We start from the raw sequence: 20,457 nt of genomic DNA, 5'->3' as shown, positions 1-20,457 counted from the left end.
GTGTATATTTTATCCTTTATCTAGTTTTTCCCATTTGGGTAACCACTACATGTACTCTGCTTTCAGTAACTGTAACTGATTACACCAGCAGGTCTAAGTAATCACTTCACTGTAATCCAATTACATCTAATCCCTGACTTTTTAATCTAGTTGACAGACAAGGTACATGAAGGAGAAGAAATTAGTCACAAGTGATTGGCATGAAATGCCAGATCATCTCATGGTCTCTGAAAGGATAGAAATAGCTGTCACATGCTATGCCCTTGAATGCTTTGATGCTCCTCTTGTGCTTCTGATTCTACTTGCAGTTTGGACACAAAGAGACACCCTGTTGAACCTGTTTTGTTATAACTGGATAAAACTTTGCTTACTTTTACTGCTTAACCTCTAACCTTGTCTTAACTCTGAAATAAAGGCCTCCTAAAAAGTGAAGCGAGTCAAATCAAGTCAGTATCGAGACTTATAAAGACAGCCTTCCTTCTTCTGTTCTCACGAGGTAAAATCTTTTAATCATAGAGGTGCAACTTGGAGGCTGAATTGAAATCATAGCTGAGAAGTGAATGTCTGCTTACACGTCTGATAGACGGCCATGAGACTCGCAGCAGCCATCATTGTCTCCGTGCAACGCACTGAATAGTAATTAAATATGCCACTTATGCTTCACTGATTCATTTCCTTCACAAATTTGGGTCTCAGCTGAATACATTTTTTCTGTGCAGAAGGGCTGTATTGTATCCAGTATGGCCTCATTACAAGGGCAGAAGGGCTTGTTGTGGGGGAGGGCAGAGGCCGTATGAAGGGGGGTGGGCAAAGCCCCCCACGAAGACATTGTGCTTAACATCACTAAATACCTCAAACGCCACATTGTCCTTTCCACCCCTCAATTAGTCAAGTTCCTTGTAAGAAAGCACAGATTTCTTACAAGGAGATTTATTTTTAGAGAAAATCCTGCCCTGTGCTGGCAGGAAGCTCTCAGAAAATCTAATGAAAAACACAGCAGTCATGCAGAGCCGTTAGACACGAACCAACATCGGTTAACAAAGCTTCTCTTCACCATCTCACTGTGCTTTTTTGATGACTGCAAAAGGCTAGACCTTCCTGGGTCTTTTTGTTGTGGTGTAACTGTAGCTGGTTCTATCTTTGCTGGACACTGTCCAGCCGGAGAGCCTCTTTGCCCTGCCCTTAGGCCTCTTCAGCTAGTGGAACTCCATGCGGAGGAACGCCTCTTTGGTGACTGTGACAGGGAGAATTAGGCAAGAGATGCGGGTTCACTTGCCCTGCGTAGGGGCTTATCTTGGGCTAAGCTGAGGGACTAATAGCAAAGCCAGCCTCCGCTCCAGCCGGTCTGAGGGCACAGGGAGCCATCTGTCCACTCTGTGGATAACTGACAACAAAGGGTCATACGTTGAGCACGGACTACAAACTAAAGCGCCATTCTTTTTGAATACCAGAAATAAGAGCACGGAAGCAGTATTTTGTATATAAGGTCAGTACTTTAAACCACTCATTCTTGATGCATTACAGGCCTCGCACTGGGCTTCAAATGCAAGCTGGTGATTGTTCACTGAAGAGAATTTGTTGGGAACATTGTTGCATACAACAGTAACTTTGGGGTTTAGCCAGAAAGAAAGCTGAAGTTGTTGGTTGTGGACTTTTAATGGAAGCTGAGTAATGAGAGGCTTCGTTTTAATGCACTACTCCTGACTCCCATTAGGTTGAGATAATTTGAGCTGCTTGTTTTTCCTGTACTCTGTGCTGTGCTGTAAATGCATTTTGTTGCACCGTTCCCCTAAGAGATAGTTTGGGCTTGAATTAATTAACACATTAAGCCAGACATGTGATGAATCTCCAATACTGGAGGCTTTGTGTTGATGGAGGAATGCCACACTGAGAGGACTCACACTTATATACTGATATGTGGTGGCTCACAAAATAGCTATAAATAGCCATTGCTCGAGATTTTTAAGAAGCGAATGCTGTTGGCTTGTTGTGATAAGCGAGATAAGTAATTTGAAACATTGTCTTTTAAGAGCATTGCTCCTAAACTGGAGAACAATTGCAAGTCATAATCTCCTGAAATGCTGTAATTTTATCAGTACTGTTTCAATTTCAAAATGTTCTATCATTCTTCGTCTTAGCCTCCAAATTTGAATATATTTTCATACGAAATCCTTCAAGTAATCCACTTAGACATTGTTCTCCATTTCCCCCGAGGGATAATACCCTGTTTTTATTGTCTGAAGCACACTTCTGGCTGCCTGTTCCCGGAGCTGAGTTCCTGTAGATTATCTGTTTTATCATGTATACTCTGTGGGTGCTGTTGTGCACCAGCGTTTTGTTCGGGAAGTCTTGAGTGGGTGCCTGCATGCTAGAGGTGACAGAAATAGGTCAAAAGGGTCTTAGCATTAGCTAAACAAATCCCGGCCTATAGGATTAGACAGAGATGTTTCGCTTTATTCGATGTATTCACAGGAACTTTATAATGATGCACAGAGGAGAGAATAGCTGCGCTTCTTGTTAGCAGAAAGACACCCTCCACTTATTCAAGATATTGGTTGGATTAAGGCCTTTAGCCCAGTCTGGTATTATCAACACTGGAATGTGCTAGAACAATACCATATTGTAAGCTTCTCGCTGCTGCTGGGAAACCCCGTTTTTGTTTGCTTGTCATCACACTGATATTACCAACATTTTAACTGGATACCTCCTGAATGAATTTTGTTGTTAGTGCTAGCATGTCTTAATCAAACCCACACAATCACGCTGTTCTTCTTTTTTCTAGGTGTGGAATGGCGGCACAGAGTACTGTATTTATTGGTTTGTGTGAGTATAAAAGCTGGGATCTATGGGAAGGTCATAAAAATGACACTTTTTGTGAAACACTTGGCATTGAAGGGTTATCCATCTGTACATATGTATGAGGCCACAGCCTGTTAGCTTAGCCTGTTTCAGTCCAAAGGTCACTAAATCCTTGACTGGGTTCAACAGCTCCTGGAGAGCTCCACTGTTTGCCTGCCAACTGGCTGAGCCAGTGAAGGAGGCAGGCAGATAAACCATAGTGTATTGTTTTTGTGATTCATTCTGTTATTGATTAAACAAAGATGCAGAATTGTGTCTTCATGCTAAACTAAGCTGACTGGCTAGAACCCTACTTCATAAAGACAAAGGAATAGTGTCAATCTTCTCATCCTAGGGGCGTAATTTCCACGGGGGTTACGGGGGTTATGACCCCCCCAATAATCAGACCCTACCAATATAACCCCCCTAATAAAATTATGAATTATTTTGCATAAATAGGCCGTTAATGTCTTTACTCATTTCAAGTATTACCAGCAAAATAGTTGCACGTTTAAACATCTGGGAATTTATGCAGATTTATTTATTTATTTAGACAGAGATCTTGACCCCCCCCCCCCCCCCCCGATGTTCAGCACAATGTTACGCCAATGTCTCATCCAACTCTTTATTAAAAAGTTAACAAGTGTACAATACTAAACAAAAGTCCTGATTAACCCCTCATTTCTGTATATTTTTATATCAAAGTGGAAAACGGATGCAGTGCCTTAGTTAAATGATAGATGGAAATACAGTAGACGAAGCAAACCTGACCACCTTTATTCTTCAACACAGCCTGAACTCTTTTAGACAAGCTTTCTTGTAATTTTTCTAAGTAGTCTTCAGCAATACTTCTCCTCCATTCAAAGCTCTTATTTAGATGTTGGCTGGCTTTTCTTCTTTTCTCTGTCGAGATGATCCCACAGTATCAGAGACGTTGATGACCAGGCTATAGGGAGACCAATACATGACTGATAGTGTTCCATTGTGCTTTTACTGCATTGGCAGTGTTTTTTTGGATCAATGTCATGCTGAAAAATGATATTGCTGCCCATCTGACGCATGGTGGGTGGAAATCTGACATCTCCAACACCACTGGCTAAAAAATACAGCCCCAAACAATGACAGAGCACCCACTATGTTTTACAGATGGCTGTAGACACTCACTGTTGTACCTCTGTCTGTGATGTACGTCTTCCTCATTTCATAAGACCTGATACTTTTGACTTTTTGTATAGTTCTTAAGTAATTCGGCCTCAGCCTTTTCTCCCTGTTTACTTTCCTTAAGAATGGCTTCTTCACAGCCACCTGTCCACTAAAAACATTTTTTTGACAAAGTCTTTTTATGATATTTTGGTATATGTGTATTATATTTTATGTTTCCTCATACATAACAACATACAATATGGAGTATATGAATGAAAATAAGAGAACAACTAAAACTAGCTTTTAAGTGAGAAGCAGCCAGTATTTAAAACACCTTCAGAAATCCTGGAGAACTATTGGTCAAACTCAATAAGTAAAGTTTGGCTCCTTGGATGCAAAATATAAAGAAATGAGAGATGGTTGTCATTAGGCATACTGTTAAAACGAGTAGGATTGACTTTAACTGCAGATTAACTGGGAGTACTTCATGCATGCTCGCCAACAGCAAGCCACTATAGCCAGTATATTCCTGCTTTTTCTGACATGACCAAGATTTCAGCTGAAGCAAATCTATCATTTGCAAAAAGGTTTTAGATAATGTCTCACATGTGAGTGATTACTAAGTTAGTCCACAATCACATCAATCTCTTGTTAAATTACTTTTTTTTCTCCATTTAGATTATCTTGTTTATTAGCTACAAACTCTCCATCGTGCCCAGCGTTAAAAGTAAATAGAAAAATCACTTCTCAGCAGAACCATGATGATCTAATGAACACTGCGACCTTGGCGCTTTATAGACTTGAAGTCATCTCTCTGTCTGTTACGGTGCAATAAGCTGGCCGTCCTTCACTGCATCGAGACATTCTTTATTTGTTCTACAAATACAAAGAATTGGATACGCGGCCACAGCAGAGTCGACATTGTGTGGTGTCAGTGTGATATTAAGAGACACGTCTCTCTCTCTGTCTCTTTCTCACACAAACAGACACACACATCAATTGATCCTCAGGCCTCCCCAGCACAAGTAGCTTCCTTTATATCTTATCTTCTCCAAGAGAGTCACACAACTTGTATTTAGCCGGAACTAAAGACACAGTCCCATGTGAAGATTGCACGCAGCGATAGGCTTATCTTCCCCCGCTCACAACTACATGATCAGAAGACAAGCAACAATGGTCCATGACTCTTCAGAGAGCATCATTTAAGTTAAAAATCCCCCAAAAGGGTACGTGGCTCCGTAAAGCAACATAAAAGTGAGTGTTCCATCTTTGGAGAATTTTCCACTTACTCAACGTTTATCCTCGTTAAGGTAATAATCCATAACAATTTCAGATGGAGGTCTACTTCATCTGTGCCACAGATGGATTCCACAGTGGTAATGCAGCTTACACGCACTTCATGAAAGCTTTTAACATTTATTTTGCCAGAAAGGTCTTTCCAGCTGAATCTTGTTGAGGAAAAGAAATGATGCATATTTCAGGCCGCTCTGGGAATTTAGCTGTAAACAGAAGAACAGGGTAGTTAGCACGAGTAGTGAGGATAACCCAAAAATCACAGGTTTGCTGGAAATTCAGAATAAAAAGATAAAAAGCAGCAGTACCCGATGGAGGCCTGAATGAGACCCTGTGCATAAATAGTCAAATGTTACAGCGGTAATGTTCACTTCAGCCTGCATGCATTCAGTTTACATGTTATTTCCTGACTACCTGACTATTTCTCGATCCTTGCAGAGTGTTTTACTTTACATCTGGGAAAACGAGAATGTCTGACAAGGAAGAAATGGCTTCAGATGGGAGTTTGAACGTTACACTGACGCTGAGGCTGCTGATGCACGGAAAGGTAATGGACATTTGTAAATAGTTCAAATCATTCAGTGCATTTTTGTTGTAATAGCCTAACGGTGTCGTAATAGCTTTTAAAATGTTTACATCCTGCTGAAAAACTGTTGAGAGAAGTCCCGCTGTTATCTTTTCATCCGCAGGAAGTTGGCAGCATAATTGGGAAGGTAGATTTATTTTACAATCCATCACCATTTATAGATTTTTTGGCTGTTTTATTTCTGTTTGTCTTGTTATATTCCTCTTATAAATCCAATCTAACCGACTTCTTTTCCTGCCTGATTTCAGAAAGGAGAAACAGTCAAGAAAATGAGGGAGGAGGTGAGTGTTTGCTTTGACATCTGTAATGAGAAAGGGCGTATAATTTCACGTTGTCAGGCAGATCGAATCAAATCACAGCTGGAATAACCGCGGGGCTTTGCTTCCAGAGTGGCGCTCGCATCAACATATCAGAGGGCTCGTCCCCTGAGAGGATAGTCACCATCACAGGACCTACAGAGGGCATCTTTAGAGCCTTTTCCATGATTGCGCAAAAGTTTGAAGAGGTATGCCCAAAAGCATGAAAGACACTGGCTGCACCTTTTCTCCAGTCTTGCATCACAACACGCGCACACACACAAAAAGACTTGTCAAATAACGCTGATGTTCCGTACAGTCGACACTGAAAAACAACATATTTTGGAAATCTCCCTCAGGATATTACCGCAGCAATGACAAACAGCAACGTGACAAGCAAGCCACCTGTGACACTTCGCCTGGTTTTCCCGGGGAGCCAGTGTGGCTCACTGATTGGCAAAGGAGGCTCAAAGATCAAAGAAATCCGAGAGGTATGAGTCGTTTTCTTTCTTTTTTTTCATGTTGCAGCAGGAAGTTGTTTTTTTTTGCACCCAAACAAGCACAGAAAACAGTCTCCCTGGCACTCTGACACCCTGAGTATCAAACACTCAAGTCAAAATCTTCTTGTTTTTCTCTGCCTTAAACTACATGAAGCTATGTGTATGTTTTCTGGAGGGGTGGCGGGGAGGGGGGTGGGTGAAAATCCCATTGATTATGCCTGCGAGGATGAGCAGGGCCTGAATACTCATTCCGAATGGACAATATTTGTGTGCGCCTCTTCAAATATTGGAGCGCACATTGCTATTTGGCTTGCAGCTGCTCCCTGCATGTCAAAATGTGTCCAGGATAATTTGTGGGGTGCTCGAAACGGCATTTCAATCTGGGTGATGGCGTGCTCTTTTCAGCAATAAATAGCCTTTGTATTTTCTGTTGTCTGGTGATGTTAAGACCACAGGCGCTCAGGTTCAGGTGGCAGGAGACATGCTGCCGGACTCCACAGAGAGGGCTGTCACAATCTCCGGCACTCCACAGGCCATCACTCAGTGTGTAAGACACATCTGCTCTGTGATGCTGGAGGTAAGCGCTGTCAGCCAGCAGATGATCTTCACGTTCAGCGGCTCTATTTAGAAGTCAAGTATGTCACATTTATTTAGAGAGCAGAGGAAGGTAGTAAATTCAGGATGTCTTCAAAGCTAAAGCCCAGATAATTTATATTGATAGTTCTTAACCTTGTCTGTCTGATATACCCAGACGTGTATTATATAACAAACATATAAAACTGGATATTGATGCAGTACTTTTCCCATATCGTTAAAATGTCAGCGTTTAAATTACCACTGTACTGTCAAAGCCTCTTCACGTTTTTAGACCCCGTTTTAAACTTTTCTCACACTGCCCATCGCAGCACATGCTCTTAATGTATTCTGAGGAGCTTTGAGTTTGGATTTTGGGTTTAGTATCCACTTGACCTCTTTCTATTTTGATCAAAAGCTTGCCAATTCCCCATTTTTAGCTGTGCTCCCAGTTGTATCGCAGTTTTCTTTGGTCCGATCTTTTATGTTACTTTCTCTGCAGATGAATGGGATATAAAAAGATTCAGGCAGTGCTATAAAGGAGGATATAAAACGCATCAATGCCAGTGAGAGTTCTTTTTCTCAGCTGCGCCAGTGTATAAATTTTCTCCCTTTTTGGTTTGCACGACTGTGTCTCCAGTCTCCACCGAAAGGCGCAACTATTCCCTACCGTCCCAAGGTCGTACCTGCTGGAACCCATGCAGTATTAGCACCACAGCACTCTGCACAAGTAAGTAGCCATAGGGGAGTTGTTTAGCTCTGAATTTAGCTTATTTAAAGACACGCAGCAGTTGAGTGGACTTATTATTTTGTGTGATTTCAAAATTTCACTGATCATCAGGGGGTGTTTCTATTACTAAACGGGCAAAACAGTGTAAATATTAGGGGTGCAACGATACTCGTATCGATATTGAACCGTTCGATACAGTGCTTTCGGTTCGGTACGCATATGTATGAACAATACAAAATTTGTAATTTATTTTATCAACTTTCCTTCTGACGATGCTGTCTGTGTTGAGCGCTCAGTAAATCTGCGTTCGACTACTCAGCCTAGGCTGCACTGTCCAGCGCAGATCCACTGAGCGCTCAACACAGACAGCATCATCAGAAGGACGAGCGCAGGGCAAGCTAGCGAGACAGAAGTTAAGCTCTCCTTGCAACATGGCAAATTGAACCTTCCCCACCCTCATTCAGATGTGGCGTTTGGAATTATTTTGGTTTTCATGTGACATATGACCCTGAAGGTAAGCGCGTCATGGACTAAAGTAAAACAGTATGTTGGATGTGCCACGCAATGCTCAATTACATGGGTGGGAACTAGTGTGTTAGCGAGCAGTTAGCTCGTTAACGTGTTAGCCGTCTAGCCCCAAGCAGGGGTAGCTCGATAACGGAGCACTAGTGGGAACACAACGAATATGACTGCACATTTACGCCGACATCATCCTAGTGCAAAGACAAGTGGAAGCAGACAAAAACAACAAGCATGCATGTTACAAACTTTACCCGAGTCATTTAGACAGCCGTTAGCACATGATTCTCCTCATGGGGACCTGATATGTTTAATATTGTGGCGAGCTCAGACAAGGAGGAGAGGGAGGTGTCGTTTGGTCTTGCTTACCGTGAGCTAGCCAGGGAGCACAGCCGTTTATTGACATCTGCAGAAGGACACTGCCGCTAGCTAACTCCTCAGCGTGGCAACCGCACAGCAACAACAACACACAGAGTGCCCTCTGACCCCGGAAGGACACACCGTCGCAGCGAGAAGGCGTCACCCGTCACTATGGCAACATAAACAAAACATAACTGTACAAACAGAACCCCGAACAGCCCTGACCCGCTACATAGCCCCCGCCTAAGGGGTCAGTCGTCCCCGACGACCCCATTGCCCCACACAAAGTCCTGCAAATGTCCAGGTGCCTTCTTTTGGCGCACCGCCGGTCACGACAGGCGGGGGAAAAGTCACTCGGGTCAGAACATGGGGTGCCACCATCATTCCACTTCTGACACCAATGTGGCGAGCTCAGACAACGAGGAGACGGAGGTGTTGTTTGGTCTTGCTTCCCGTGAGCTAGCCAGGGAGCACAGCCGTTTATTGACATCTGCAGAAGAACACTGCCGCTAGCTAACTGCTCAGCGCGGCAACCGCACAGCCACAACAACAACACACAGGGCGCCCTCTGACCCCGGAAGGACACACCGTCGCAGCGAGAGGGCGTCACCCGTCACTATGGCAACATAAACAAAACATAACTGTACAAACAGAACCCCGAACAGCCCTGACCCGCTACAATATGCTGCTGAGAATATAGCCCAGAAGAAGCGTATAGTATAGCTTTTATTTTGGAAAGAGCCATTTCTCTGTAATAAACTCTCTTTTCCAAAGATGAGTGACTCCTCAATCAGATACAGGTGTTACCGCGCCAGATCCGTGGCCCCGAACCTTAGTAAGGAAACCTCTGGCAGTTACTTGAAGGTTCCGTAACTGACTCGTAGCCGGCAACAGCTTACTATACAGGTCAACTCCGCTAGCAAAAAGATCGAAGGAGGCATAGGAAACTGCTTCACCGAACTTTATTTCTTCTCTAAGGCACGAACACAGCGTACAGTGGGCTGAAACAGTTTACTCACAGCGAGCATCGCCGACACAACTCTGGCTGTCGAGGGAGTTATTATATTCCTTTTATTTATTTTCTTTCCGTCTCTTCTGTAGCTAACCGTTACTTTTTCCCCTTCTCCGCTCTCTCTCTTCACACACACACACACACACCAGGCAGTCCCGCTACACACATCCCGAATACATTTCCCATCAGGCTTCATCCTTAAAGGGCCATGCCTGTAACACAGGGCTTGCAAAATCGGGCTAGCGATTTTTCCAGTCGGGCTACCAAAATCTATCTCTGCCCTGCCCGTCGGGCTATTGTAGGAAGGAAAAATATATGTCAATGCTTTTGCATTCTTTCGGAAATGTAGCTGGGTAATTATGTCATTGGCATCGGTGAGCCACTGTCAATATGTGACATATTGAAATCGCGTTTGAATTTGCGCTTGTTTTTTGCTTTCACTTTGCAAATATCCAGGTGCCTTCTTTTGGCGCACCGCCGGTCACGACAGGCGGGGGAAAAGTCACTCGGGTCAGAACATGGGGTGCCACCATCATCCCACTTCTGACACCAATGTGGCGAGACGGAGGTGTTGTTTGGTCTTGCTTCCCGTGAGCTAGCCAGGGAGCACAGCCGTTTATTGACATCTGCAGAAGAACACTGCCGCTAGCTAACTCCTCAGCGTGGCAACCGCACAGCAACAACAACACACAGAGTGCCCTCTGACCCCGGAAGGACACACCGTCGCAGCGAGAAGGCGTCACCCGTCACTATGGCAACATAAACAAAACATAACTGTACAAACAGAACCCCGAACAGCCCTGACCCGCTACATAGCCCCCGCCTAAGGGGTCAGTCGTCCCCGACGACCCCATTGCCCCACACAAAGTCCTGCAAATGTCCAGGTGCCTTCTTTTGGCGCACCGCCGGTCACGACAGGCGGGGGAAAAGTCACTCGGGTCAGAACATGGGGTGCCACCATCATTCCACTTCTGACACCAATGTGGCGAGCTCAGACAACGAGGAGACGGAGGTGTTGTTTGGTCTTGCTTCCCGTGAGCTAGCCAGGGAGCACAGCCGTTTATTGACATCTGCAGAAGAACACTGCCGCTAGCTAACTGCTCAGCGCGGCAACCGCACAGCCACAACAACAACACACAGGGCGCCCTCTGACCCCGGAAGGACACACCGTCGCAGCGAGAGGGCGTCACCCGTCACTATGGCAACATAAACAAAACATAACTGTACAAACAGAACCCCGAACAGCCCTGACCCGCTACAATATGCTGCTGAGAATATAGCCCAGAAGAAGCGTATAGTATAGCTTTTATTTTGGAAAGAGCCATTTCTCTGTAATAAACTCTCTTTTCCAAAGATGAGTGACTCCTCAATCAGATACAGGTGTTACCGCGCCAGATCCGTGGCCCCGAACCGTAGTAAGGAAACCTCTGGCAGTTACTTGAAGGTTCCGTAACTGACTCGTAGCCGGCAACAGCTTACTATACAGGTCAACTCCGCTAGCAAAAAGATCGAAGGAGGCGTAGGAAACTGCTTCACCGAACTTTATTTCTTCTCTAAGGCACGAACACAGCGTACAGTGGGCTGAAACAGTTTACTCACAGCGAGCATCGCCGACACAACTCTGGCTGTCGAGGGAGTTATTATATTCCTTTTATTTATTTTCTTTCCGTCTCTTCTGTAGCTAACCGTTACTTTTTCCCCTTCTCCGCTCTCTCTCTTCACACACACACACCAGGCAGTCCCGCTACACACATCCCGAATACATTTCCCATCAGGCTTCATCCTTAAAGGGCCATGCCTGTAACACAGGGCTTGCAAAATCGGGCTAGCGATTTTTCCAGTCGGGCTACCAAAATCTATCTCTGCCCTGCCCGTCGGGCTATTGTAGGAAGGAAAAATATATGTCAATGCTTTTGCATTCTTTCGGAAATGTAGCTGGGTAATTATGTCATTGGCATCGGTGAGCCACTGTCAATATGTGACATATTGAAATCGCGTTTGAATTTGCGCTTGTTTTTTGCTTTCACTTTGCAAATATCCAGGTGCCTTCTTTTGGCGCACCGCCGGTCACCACAGGCGGGGGAAAAGTCACTCGGGTCAGAACATGGGGTGCCACCATCATCCCACTTCTGACACCAATGTGGCGAGCTCAGACAACGAGGAGACGGAGGTGTTGTTTGGTCTTGCTTCCCGTGAGCTAGCCAGGGAGCACAGCCGTTTATTGACATCTGCAGAAGAACACTGCCGCTAGCTAACTGCTCAGCGCGGCAACCGCACAGCCACAACAACAACACACAGGGCGCCCTCTGACCCCGGAAGGACACACCGTCGCAGCAAGAGGGCGTCACCCGTCACTATGGCAACATAAACAAAACATAACTGTACAAACAACCCCGAACAGCCCTGACCCGCTACAATATGCTGCTGAGAATATAGCCCAGAAGAAGCGTATAGTATAGCTTTTATTTTGGAAAGAGCCATTTCTCTGTAATAAACTCTCTTTTCCAAAGATGAGTGATTCCTCAATCAGATATATTTATTTTTTAAATTATTTTTGTTTCAGCAACATTAAATTTAAAAACTGTACTTTTGAGTTAAAATATATATATTTATAATTTTAATAAATGACAAATTAAAAAGGCATGAACATTTTTTTGTATCGAAAAAATATCGAACCGTGACACCAAAGTATCGAACCGAACCGTGAATTTTGTGTATCGTTGCACCCCTAGTAAATATATACAACCATTGATCATATTTACATGCATTTAGCCGAAAATTTAGGAATAACTTGCTTTTACATGAATAATTCACATGTTTACATGTTGTGTCTAAGGCTGATGTTTTCCACGAGCTGCCCAGGCGCTGTCCTGAATTTGGCAGAGTCTGCTTTGACCTATCAGACATCTGTTTATGTTATTGGATTTCCAGCTAATGGTCGGAGAAGGAGGGGGGGGGGGGAAGGCAGATGACATTTAGATGAAATTCCGTCAGATCTATAAACATTAGAGCCATGGAAAAGGGGAAAGGAATGGATTTTCACTGCACTGACTTTCCTCTTGATGGTCTGTGACAAATTCATTTTTCAAGTAACACGTTATAACATGTCTGCACCACCCGATTACATAACCGTATCTCATCTGTTCTTCCTTCCAGGCCTTTGCAATTCCAGGGCAGTATGCTTTTGCACATCAAGATGTAAGTATGTTCATTTGAGTGACTGACATCAGTCCTAATGACCTACTCCTGCCCACTCCTTCCAAGCCACCGATACGCCCTCTGTGTACCCTATTGTGCGAAGATCAAATTTCAGTAACCCTGATCTGTTGACTTTACTAACACTAACCCACGGTAGCAGCATGCACTGATTGAAATGGAAATGAAGATTTGCAGAGTTCATGATCACTTGTAGCTTTGTAGCTTGAGATGTGACTGTATTTTCAGATGACTGCTATGAGAAGTCAGCATGCTTTCTGAGGAAAATGAATCTCTTGATACTGACACCATGTGTGATGTTTGTGAACTTCAGATTGGCTCTGTTTTGTAGTTGTCAGCTCCTCTGAAATAATCCAGTTTGATTGGTTAGCTCTAACTTCCTTCCTACCCTGCAGTTGACCAAGCTTCACCAGTTGGCTATGCAGCATATCCCCCTCCCTTCCCTTGGGCAGAGCAACCCTACCTTCCCTGGTACGTACCCACGGCTCCCCAGGGAAGTCCATCTATCCCTCTCTCATCACTCCTCTTCGACTCACACCATCAAAACACTGCTGTCACTTCAGTGAGGATCAAGGATTTCTTTGAGAGTAGACGGTGGCTTTGCGGTGATGTATCTGCATTTCATCGATTTTCACAAGAAAATAAGATGAAAAACAAAACAAGAATAATCAACACAATTGTAGGTTTTTAAGGTTAAGCCACCCAGCTTTCTTTTTTTTTACCTTGAAAGTTAGTCACTGAAATATTTATCACTGAAAAGAATATGCGACAGACTGAAGCAGACAGAATGATATATAAGCTAAAAAAGGAAAAAAACAGCAGCTTTCTCTGACAGGGAAATGTGAAAAATGTCAAAAATATTTACAGTTTAGTAAATATTTAACAATTTCTCACCATTTCTCCCATCAAACCCAAATTTCAGCCCCATTTGCCCAGTTTCCCTCTCCAAAGAAAAACCAAACAAAAACAAATCCTAAGTTTTTGACCCCATCCTCCACCTTTTGCAACATTTCTCCTCCAAATCTAACACTGTCTTGGCCAGACCATCCCTGACCTCAACCACCCCACGTACTCATATATTCCGTCACAACTAACTCAGCACAATACATTACAATATTTTGATTAAATAGCGAGTATTGGTGTGGTAGTCATAGTCAAGCAGCATGCATGTATTATGTATATATGTATTGTCTTTTTAGAATGATTATTTTGCCCTATGCTATTTTCTGCTTCTTAATTTAGCAGTGTAACAGTGATAACCTAGACAAAGTAGGGCAACTTGTCGTGCTATGAAAGTGGAAGCCATTAGTGCCAAACTGTTGGTAGCGCTCCTTGTCCTACTTTGCAGGATTGGATGCATCTGCCCCCACAAGTTCACAAGAGCTGGCAATACCTAATGATGTAAGTGTTACATTGTTTGTGTTCTCCCGGCACTAAAACCTGAACTGATAATCTCCATGCATTTGGCTTCATTAAAACTTTCTAGGAGGACAGCTTTAATGAGGAATTGTTTGGACACAAATGTTTCACCTACTTAGCTGCGGAAATTAAATAGTCCTTGCTTTTGGCTGACATCGATTATTGCAAAAGGAATCCACAACAGATTTATTGAAAAGATGTCTGTGGACGGCTGTTAGAGGACTGTTAACTGTGCTGCTTCAGACACAGACAGTCCTGGTTTCATCTGTACTGAATCATGTCAGAACTTGATGTTGTAGGAAACATCTTTTTGGTAAATGCACTTTTCTTGCTGAGACTTGGATGAGTGAGACTGACTCTCAGGTGTGTAAACATAAAAACAAAGCCAGCAGCCTGTTAGCTAAGCTTACCATGGAGGCAGGGAAAGGGGGAGAAATACCCAGCTTTGGTCTGTCAATTCTGAATTTTAATGTTGTATCTTGTTAGTTTAATAATGACTGAACCAAACTGTAAAATCAACAAGTTGTAATATTTAATGGGTGTCTATTTCTTGGGCAAAAGAAGTGTCTTTCTTGAGCATTGAGGGAAAATAATGAAGACTCCAGGAAGTCACTGTACCATCCAGTTTCTTACGTATCCAGTTCAGAGTTGCAGAGATCCGCAGCTTATCCTGTCATAGGACGAGAGGCAGGGTACACCATGGACACATCACCAGACAACCATTCACAGCCAATTTAGAATCTCCAATTAACCAAAACCCACACGTGTTTTTAGACTATGGGAGGAAGCAGGAGTACCCCAAGAGAACCCACACAAGTGCAGGGAGAACGTAAAAACTCTAAACAGAGAGGCCCAGCCCTGATATGAACTCAGGACCTTTTTACCATGAAGCAAGAGTGCTAACAAACGTAGCACTACGCTGTCCAAACAAGCAACATAATTAACAAGAACCACCCTGAGAGCACAAACCTCTGTCAAGGCATCTCATTTTCTTACTTTTAATGGACTTCTACTGTATTTTATGCAAGAAGTTAGTAGCGCAGTTAAAATAACACGTTTTGGGGTCAATAGGCAGATCTAAAATGTAAAAGGTCAGAGGTCAGTTATCACTTTGACCTTCAGATCAATCTTTTAACCTTGAAGAAGAGGTCAGAGGTCAAAATCTTTTTTTTTTTTTACATACCATACTTGTAAGAATCACAATTTTTGAGTCAAAAGGCATTTTTTCCAATTTTTGACCAATAAATCATTAAGTTGACCTTGAAGACCCTGGTAGGTCTAAGCCAAATTTTAATGGATTGTTAACATGACCTCGCTCTGCTCCCCTGCAAAGTTTTATCAGAATTCATTCAAACCTTTTTTGAGCTAATGTGTTTACAGAAAGAATGACACAAACGCTACCAAAAACATAACCTCCTCGGCGGAGGTAATTACTGAGCTTTGGAGGTGGATTTTGCTGACTTCACACTGTAGGAATATTAAGGTGTCAGAGTTTCACTGCACTACTTAGTGACCAAAATAATTCACAATGTTATTGCTGCGTTTACAGAAGAGTATAATGAAGTCACTCAGAGTAGATAGACAAGCTATCTACTTCTTTTTTCTATTACATAGCAGGTGGGACCCAGTGATAAGGTGCAACAGCCACTTATTCTCTTTGCACTGTCTCCCAGATAATAACGGCTGCTGCTGAATTATTTACCATATGAATATTAACATGTTATCATATAATTTTTAAAAAATAATTTCTTGTTTATCATCAACACTACTACTTCTACTGCAGACAGAGCCAAGATAGATGCTCTTTCTGTTTCTAATATATCATCCTGCCTTCTCATTTAACTCAGACAAGAAATAAACATATTTGCCAAAATACCAATCAGTTTGTAAAAAATAAAAGCCAGTGCTTTAGTGGTGATAAATTATGTATCATCTGTTTTATCTGATGGGCATATTGGACCATAGATATGCTTTCTGTTGTCACAATAATGAAGAGAAATGTGGTTTCCCTCTACAGAAAACGGCCACGGCGGTTGCTCCCAGGTTCTTTTGTAAAATCTAATTTCTGCATTCCTGTTTTGTTATTCGCATGTTTCTGATCTCCAACTCCCAGTTCATTGGCTGCATAATTGGAAGACAGGGTAGCAAGATCAATGAGATTCGCCAGGTCTCTGGAGCTCACATCAAAATTGCCAGCGCCACTGATGGCTCAGCCATGCGCCAAGTCACGATCACAGGTTCACCAGCCAGCATCAGTGTGGCCCAGTACCTCATCAATGCCAGGTAAGACATTACGCAGGACAGCCACGTCCAGCAGGGCATCACTCGCAGCCTGATGATAAGACAGCCAAACACTGAGCTATTATATTGGGACAGAGATATTGTGCTCAGGGTGAGGCTGGATTTGTTCCAGCTCACTGCTCTGTTCTCTTGACTGCATTAAAATCCTTATTGTCTCTGCTTTTTAACACATTCCTTCTTTGATTCTTTTGTTTTCTCCTTTCTCACCTCCCTTATCCTTTGTCTCTCCCCCCATCCTCTCCCCGTTTTTCTTTCTCCATTTTTCTCCTCTTAACCCTTCACCGTCTCCAACTACCCCTCCAATCGTCACGGCCTGCAGCTTAGAGATGGCTAAATACACAATGCAGGCCGCTTCCTCTGCGACCCCAGTTGACCTGAACATGAGCTTCTCACAGTCTGCTTCCACTGCCTCCACTTCTGCAACCTCTATGGCCGTCCTGGCGGCCACCACCCAAGCCCCCACCACAATTAACGTCCACTCTCCCTCCACCTTACCAGCCATCCAAAACCCACACTACGCCGTCCCCGTTTCCAGCCTGCTTGGCATGAAAACGCTCCCCGTGCTGGCCGTCCACCCAGCAGCCGCTTCCAGCCTAACGCAGGGTTTATGCCCTTACACCGCAAAAATGCCAACCTCCGGCGTCAAAAAGTCAGAGCGGCAGAAGTTTGCTCCTTATTGACACCTGCTTTTGAGCCCAGGCATCGTAGCCGACCGATAGGACCTAATTAAAAAGGATGGCAAGTATATAGGCCTAAAATCGGCTTACACCAGTGTGTAAGTTTTCCCCGTGTAACATTTGTTCCCCATAAATCAGGATGACATTAGACAGAGGCAGAAAGGCTGGCAGTATCAAAACATGTTCTCGTTAATTAAATGAGGCAGTAGAGGTGCATATTAAGTCAGTATTATCTCATGGACATGTATAACAATTAATGTGGGTAACTCAGGCTTGTATTCATAAAAAAGCTATTTTTCAAATGGATTTGTGTTCCAGAGCTTTATACGAAGACTTATCCCGATGCAATTATTGACTTACCGTAGTTTTCTGTCTGTGTGACTAGTTTTTCCTAGAAAATGTCAACTAGCAATAAAAGACGTGGTGCTTTTGTTGGCAGCAGGCTGTTAAACCTTTGGTTTTTCACTGTAGAAGTTAAGTGTTTTTTTTTTTGTTTTTTTTTTAACAAGGATTGTTCCACTCTTCTGTCATATTCCCCTCCCTCTCTTTCACTATAGGCTCTCATCAGTGCTAACAGGCTTGGGTGTTCTGTAGTAGCGTTGCACTGTTGCAGTTCTGATGGGATTATCTTAAAGCCACATTGGATTCTAGTGGATTTCACCCTACACAGTAATCATGTAAAGCAGGGACTGGCCTGACTAACTCTCGCTCGCTCGTGCCGTACACCGGCTTGTTTCTTGTTTATTCTCCAGCCTCGGCGAGTGGGGGAAGGCTTCGACTTGTTTCATCCGAAACGGGGTGCTGATCAGTTATTTAAATAAATGTTTTATTCATGTGTTCCTGGTGTGGCACCCCCCCACCCCCACCCCACCGCCACCCACCAAAAAATACCAGAATGCAGATTTATTATGTTTGTTGATGAAATGACTTTGAAATAAATGGGACTTTTTACAAATGCAGATTGGTTGCTTTTGTTCTAATTTTGTCGGTGGTGAAAGAATTCCATGTTTTTGCTGATTTCTCCGAGTCATAAATATAAACCTGGACTCTTGAGGATTTCTCCCTTGTTTACTCGTGGCTTTAAGCCATAATTGTATATACCACACATACCCACTTAGCCGAAATTATGGATAATATCTCAGAGTGTTGAAGCTATTTTGTTGAATATACACTGTTTAGGATTTGTGTTTTTTATTCCCTTTGTAGAAATGAGGGATTCTGAAGCCTTCTGGTGTGATTCAGTTTTCTACACTTGGAAACAAACCCCATAAACAAAGTGATATTAATAAGGTCGTAAGATCAACTTTTATTCTTTATTTTTATCCCCCAAACACTGAATTTGCTTCCACAGATTGTACGTGTAAAACATTCAACAGCTGAAATATAGAAAAAATAGAGGGAGTCCATTAGCAGGACACAGCCACATAGAGACTAGCAGGAGTGCGAAGACAACTCTGCACAAACTACTCCATAGTATTAAGGATGCAGTTTGTTTGTGGCAGAGGGCATGCAGCTCCTGCCCAAACAAACTTTTCTACCTGCACTCTCCTGAAAGAAAACAGAAGCGAAGCTGAACCTCACAGTAAATATTCAACACATGCTGTGGCAAAATTCTCATGGGTGCAAAAAAAAAGAACAAGTTAACCTCCAGTCGTCCGCTCAACCGTGCTGCTAGTGGGCAGGTGGGGGTACAGTGCAGTCACTCCTTGTTTCTCCGTGTCCCTGCCGGCTTGTCCCTCTTTACCCTCGCCCCTTGGCGAATCTGACTTTGCTCCCTTTTCAGCGTAAAAACCCAGGAGGAGGAGGAGGGGAGCACTTCTGTTCCGCCTGATCCGTAGCAAGCCACGAGGGCCATTTCCACAGCAGGGCTCCAAATGCTGAAGTGGAGATAATCAATAGTTAATGGGGGCAGAAATGTAATGACAGTGAAGGATGACATTTCAACCTGGGGGAAGGTGTATGTGCACTGAACGCTGCTGCATGTATGTTGATGTGTGCCCAGGGCAGTTATGAGTTCACAGCCAGCTTCTAATGTTATATTAATGATTTCCTTTTTCAACCTGACACAGGCAGGAGTGAGCGGGCCATTGCTGGAGCTTGCTGCCATAATGCAGTTTTGGGAAAAAAAAAGCTATTTAGAGGTAAATAAGAAAATAAATAATTTTTTAAAGGTGTACAGGCTGTCGCTCAGGCCCTGATGAAAAACGGCTGCAATACTTTGCAGACTTGCATGTCTGTGGTGCAGATTGGGATTTCTTCTTTTAAACTTCCATCACACACAATAAGTCTGTATGCTAGACTTTTTATTATGAAGCTTCACATTCATAATCCTTAAAGTGAGGCTTTATTCCAGCGTATAAGCAGTAAATATGCAACCAATAGTCTGCTCTTATAAATAATATCCCTTAGATTTATATTTCAGAAGCTTTGCTTTATCTTAAAGTTTGTTTGTTTTATCCATATAAGGAATACTTTTTTAGAGACCTGAACAGCATATAGTCTGCTGCTGTTGTTTTACCAACTGCATTTCTAGGATAATTTCTTTGTGTGCTCAGGTAGTGCTACCAGTGATGGAGAAGGTAAAAGTACCAAAACAGCTTCATAAAAGGGAACAGAAATCCTACAAATTCACTTTCAAAGTAAAATTAAAAGAGTGGCTTCAATAATCTGAAGTCTAAATGTGCATCCAGCTACTATATAGGTAGACTGTATGTGCATTTACATATAATGTAGCTGGGCAAAGTGGAGTGAATGTGGAAGAACATCAGTTATGGCTGCATCAGGTCAAACTGTCACTCTGCTCAGCTTTGTTCTGTGACCACATAGTTGCTAAGCTAATGGCATTTCCTTTCTAACAGCACCAGCTAAGATAATACACCTGCTGGATATTGTGCTGTGAACAGGTTATCATGGTGGTGTTAGATTTTTTTTTTCCTCAGCTGCTGTGCCCAGGAATTTATCTTTTACTCACAGCTGTCAGGTAAATGCAGTGAA

At 43.2% G+C, this 20,457-nt stretch overlaps 1 protein-coding gene and 1 long non-coding RNA gene across 3 annotated transcripts in view; one reads left to right on the top strand and one right to left on the bottom strand.

The window, feature by feature from the left end:
• The first annotated feature begins 1,246 nt into the window (after nucleotides 1-1,246).
• LOC147315571 (poly(rC)-binding protein 3) lies at nucleotides 1,247-18,397 on the top strand. 2 transcript variants are annotated; one of them, XM_086258448.1, is made up of 14 exons: nucleotides 1,249-1,486; nucleotides 2,783-2,823; nucleotides 5,713-5,821; nucleotides 5,964-5,987; nucleotides 6,109-6,141; nucleotides 6,249-6,365; nucleotides 6,516-6,647; nucleotides 7,105-7,233; nucleotides 7,870-7,959; nucleotides 13,007-13,048; nucleotides 13,462-13,537; nucleotides 14,415-14,467; nucleotides 16,599-16,768; nucleotides 17,106-18,397. In XM_086258448.1, the coding sequence occupies exons 3-14, from the start codon at nucleotides 5,744-5,746 to the stop codon at nucleotides 17,464-17,466; spliced, it is 1,305 nt and encodes a 434-aa protein (XP_086114574.1). In that variant the 5' UTR covers nucleotides 1,249-1,486; nucleotides 2,783-2,823; nucleotides 5,713-5,743; the 3' UTR covers nucleotides 17,467-18,397. The 2 variants fall into 2 exon arrangements, with proteins under 2 accessions (XP_086114575.1, XP_086114574.1); XM_086258449.1 differs by lacking the exon at nucleotides 2,783-2,823 and having other exon boundaries at nucleotides 1,247-1,486.
• Nucleotides 18,398-18,793: 396 nt separating this feature from the next.
• LOC147315567 (uncharacterized) overlaps nucleotides 18,794-20,457 on the bottom strand; it is a 65,568-nt gene continuing 63,904 nt past the window's right edge. Inside the window, exon 4 of the long non-coding RNA XR_015124365.1 lies at nucleotides 18,794-19,340. This is a non-coding gene — a long non-coding RNA (uncharacterized LOC147315567). The remainder of the gene's footprint in view (nucleotides 19,341-20,457) is intronic.

The sequence above is a fragment of the Aulonocara sp. 'chitande type north' Nkhata Bay genome, linkage group LG13 (assembly GCF_057382095.1).
Source record: "Aulonocara sp. 'chitande type north' Nkhata Bay isolate Kocher_YH1m ecotype deep benthic linkage group LG13, A_spYH_male_GT1.1, whole genome shotgun sequence".
Lineage (NCBI taxonomy): Eukaryota > Metazoa > Chordata > Actinopteri > Cichliformes > Cichlidae > Aulonocara > Aulonocara sp. 'chitande type north' Nkhata Bay.
This window is presented reverse-complemented; position numbering and strand designations above follow the sequence as displayed.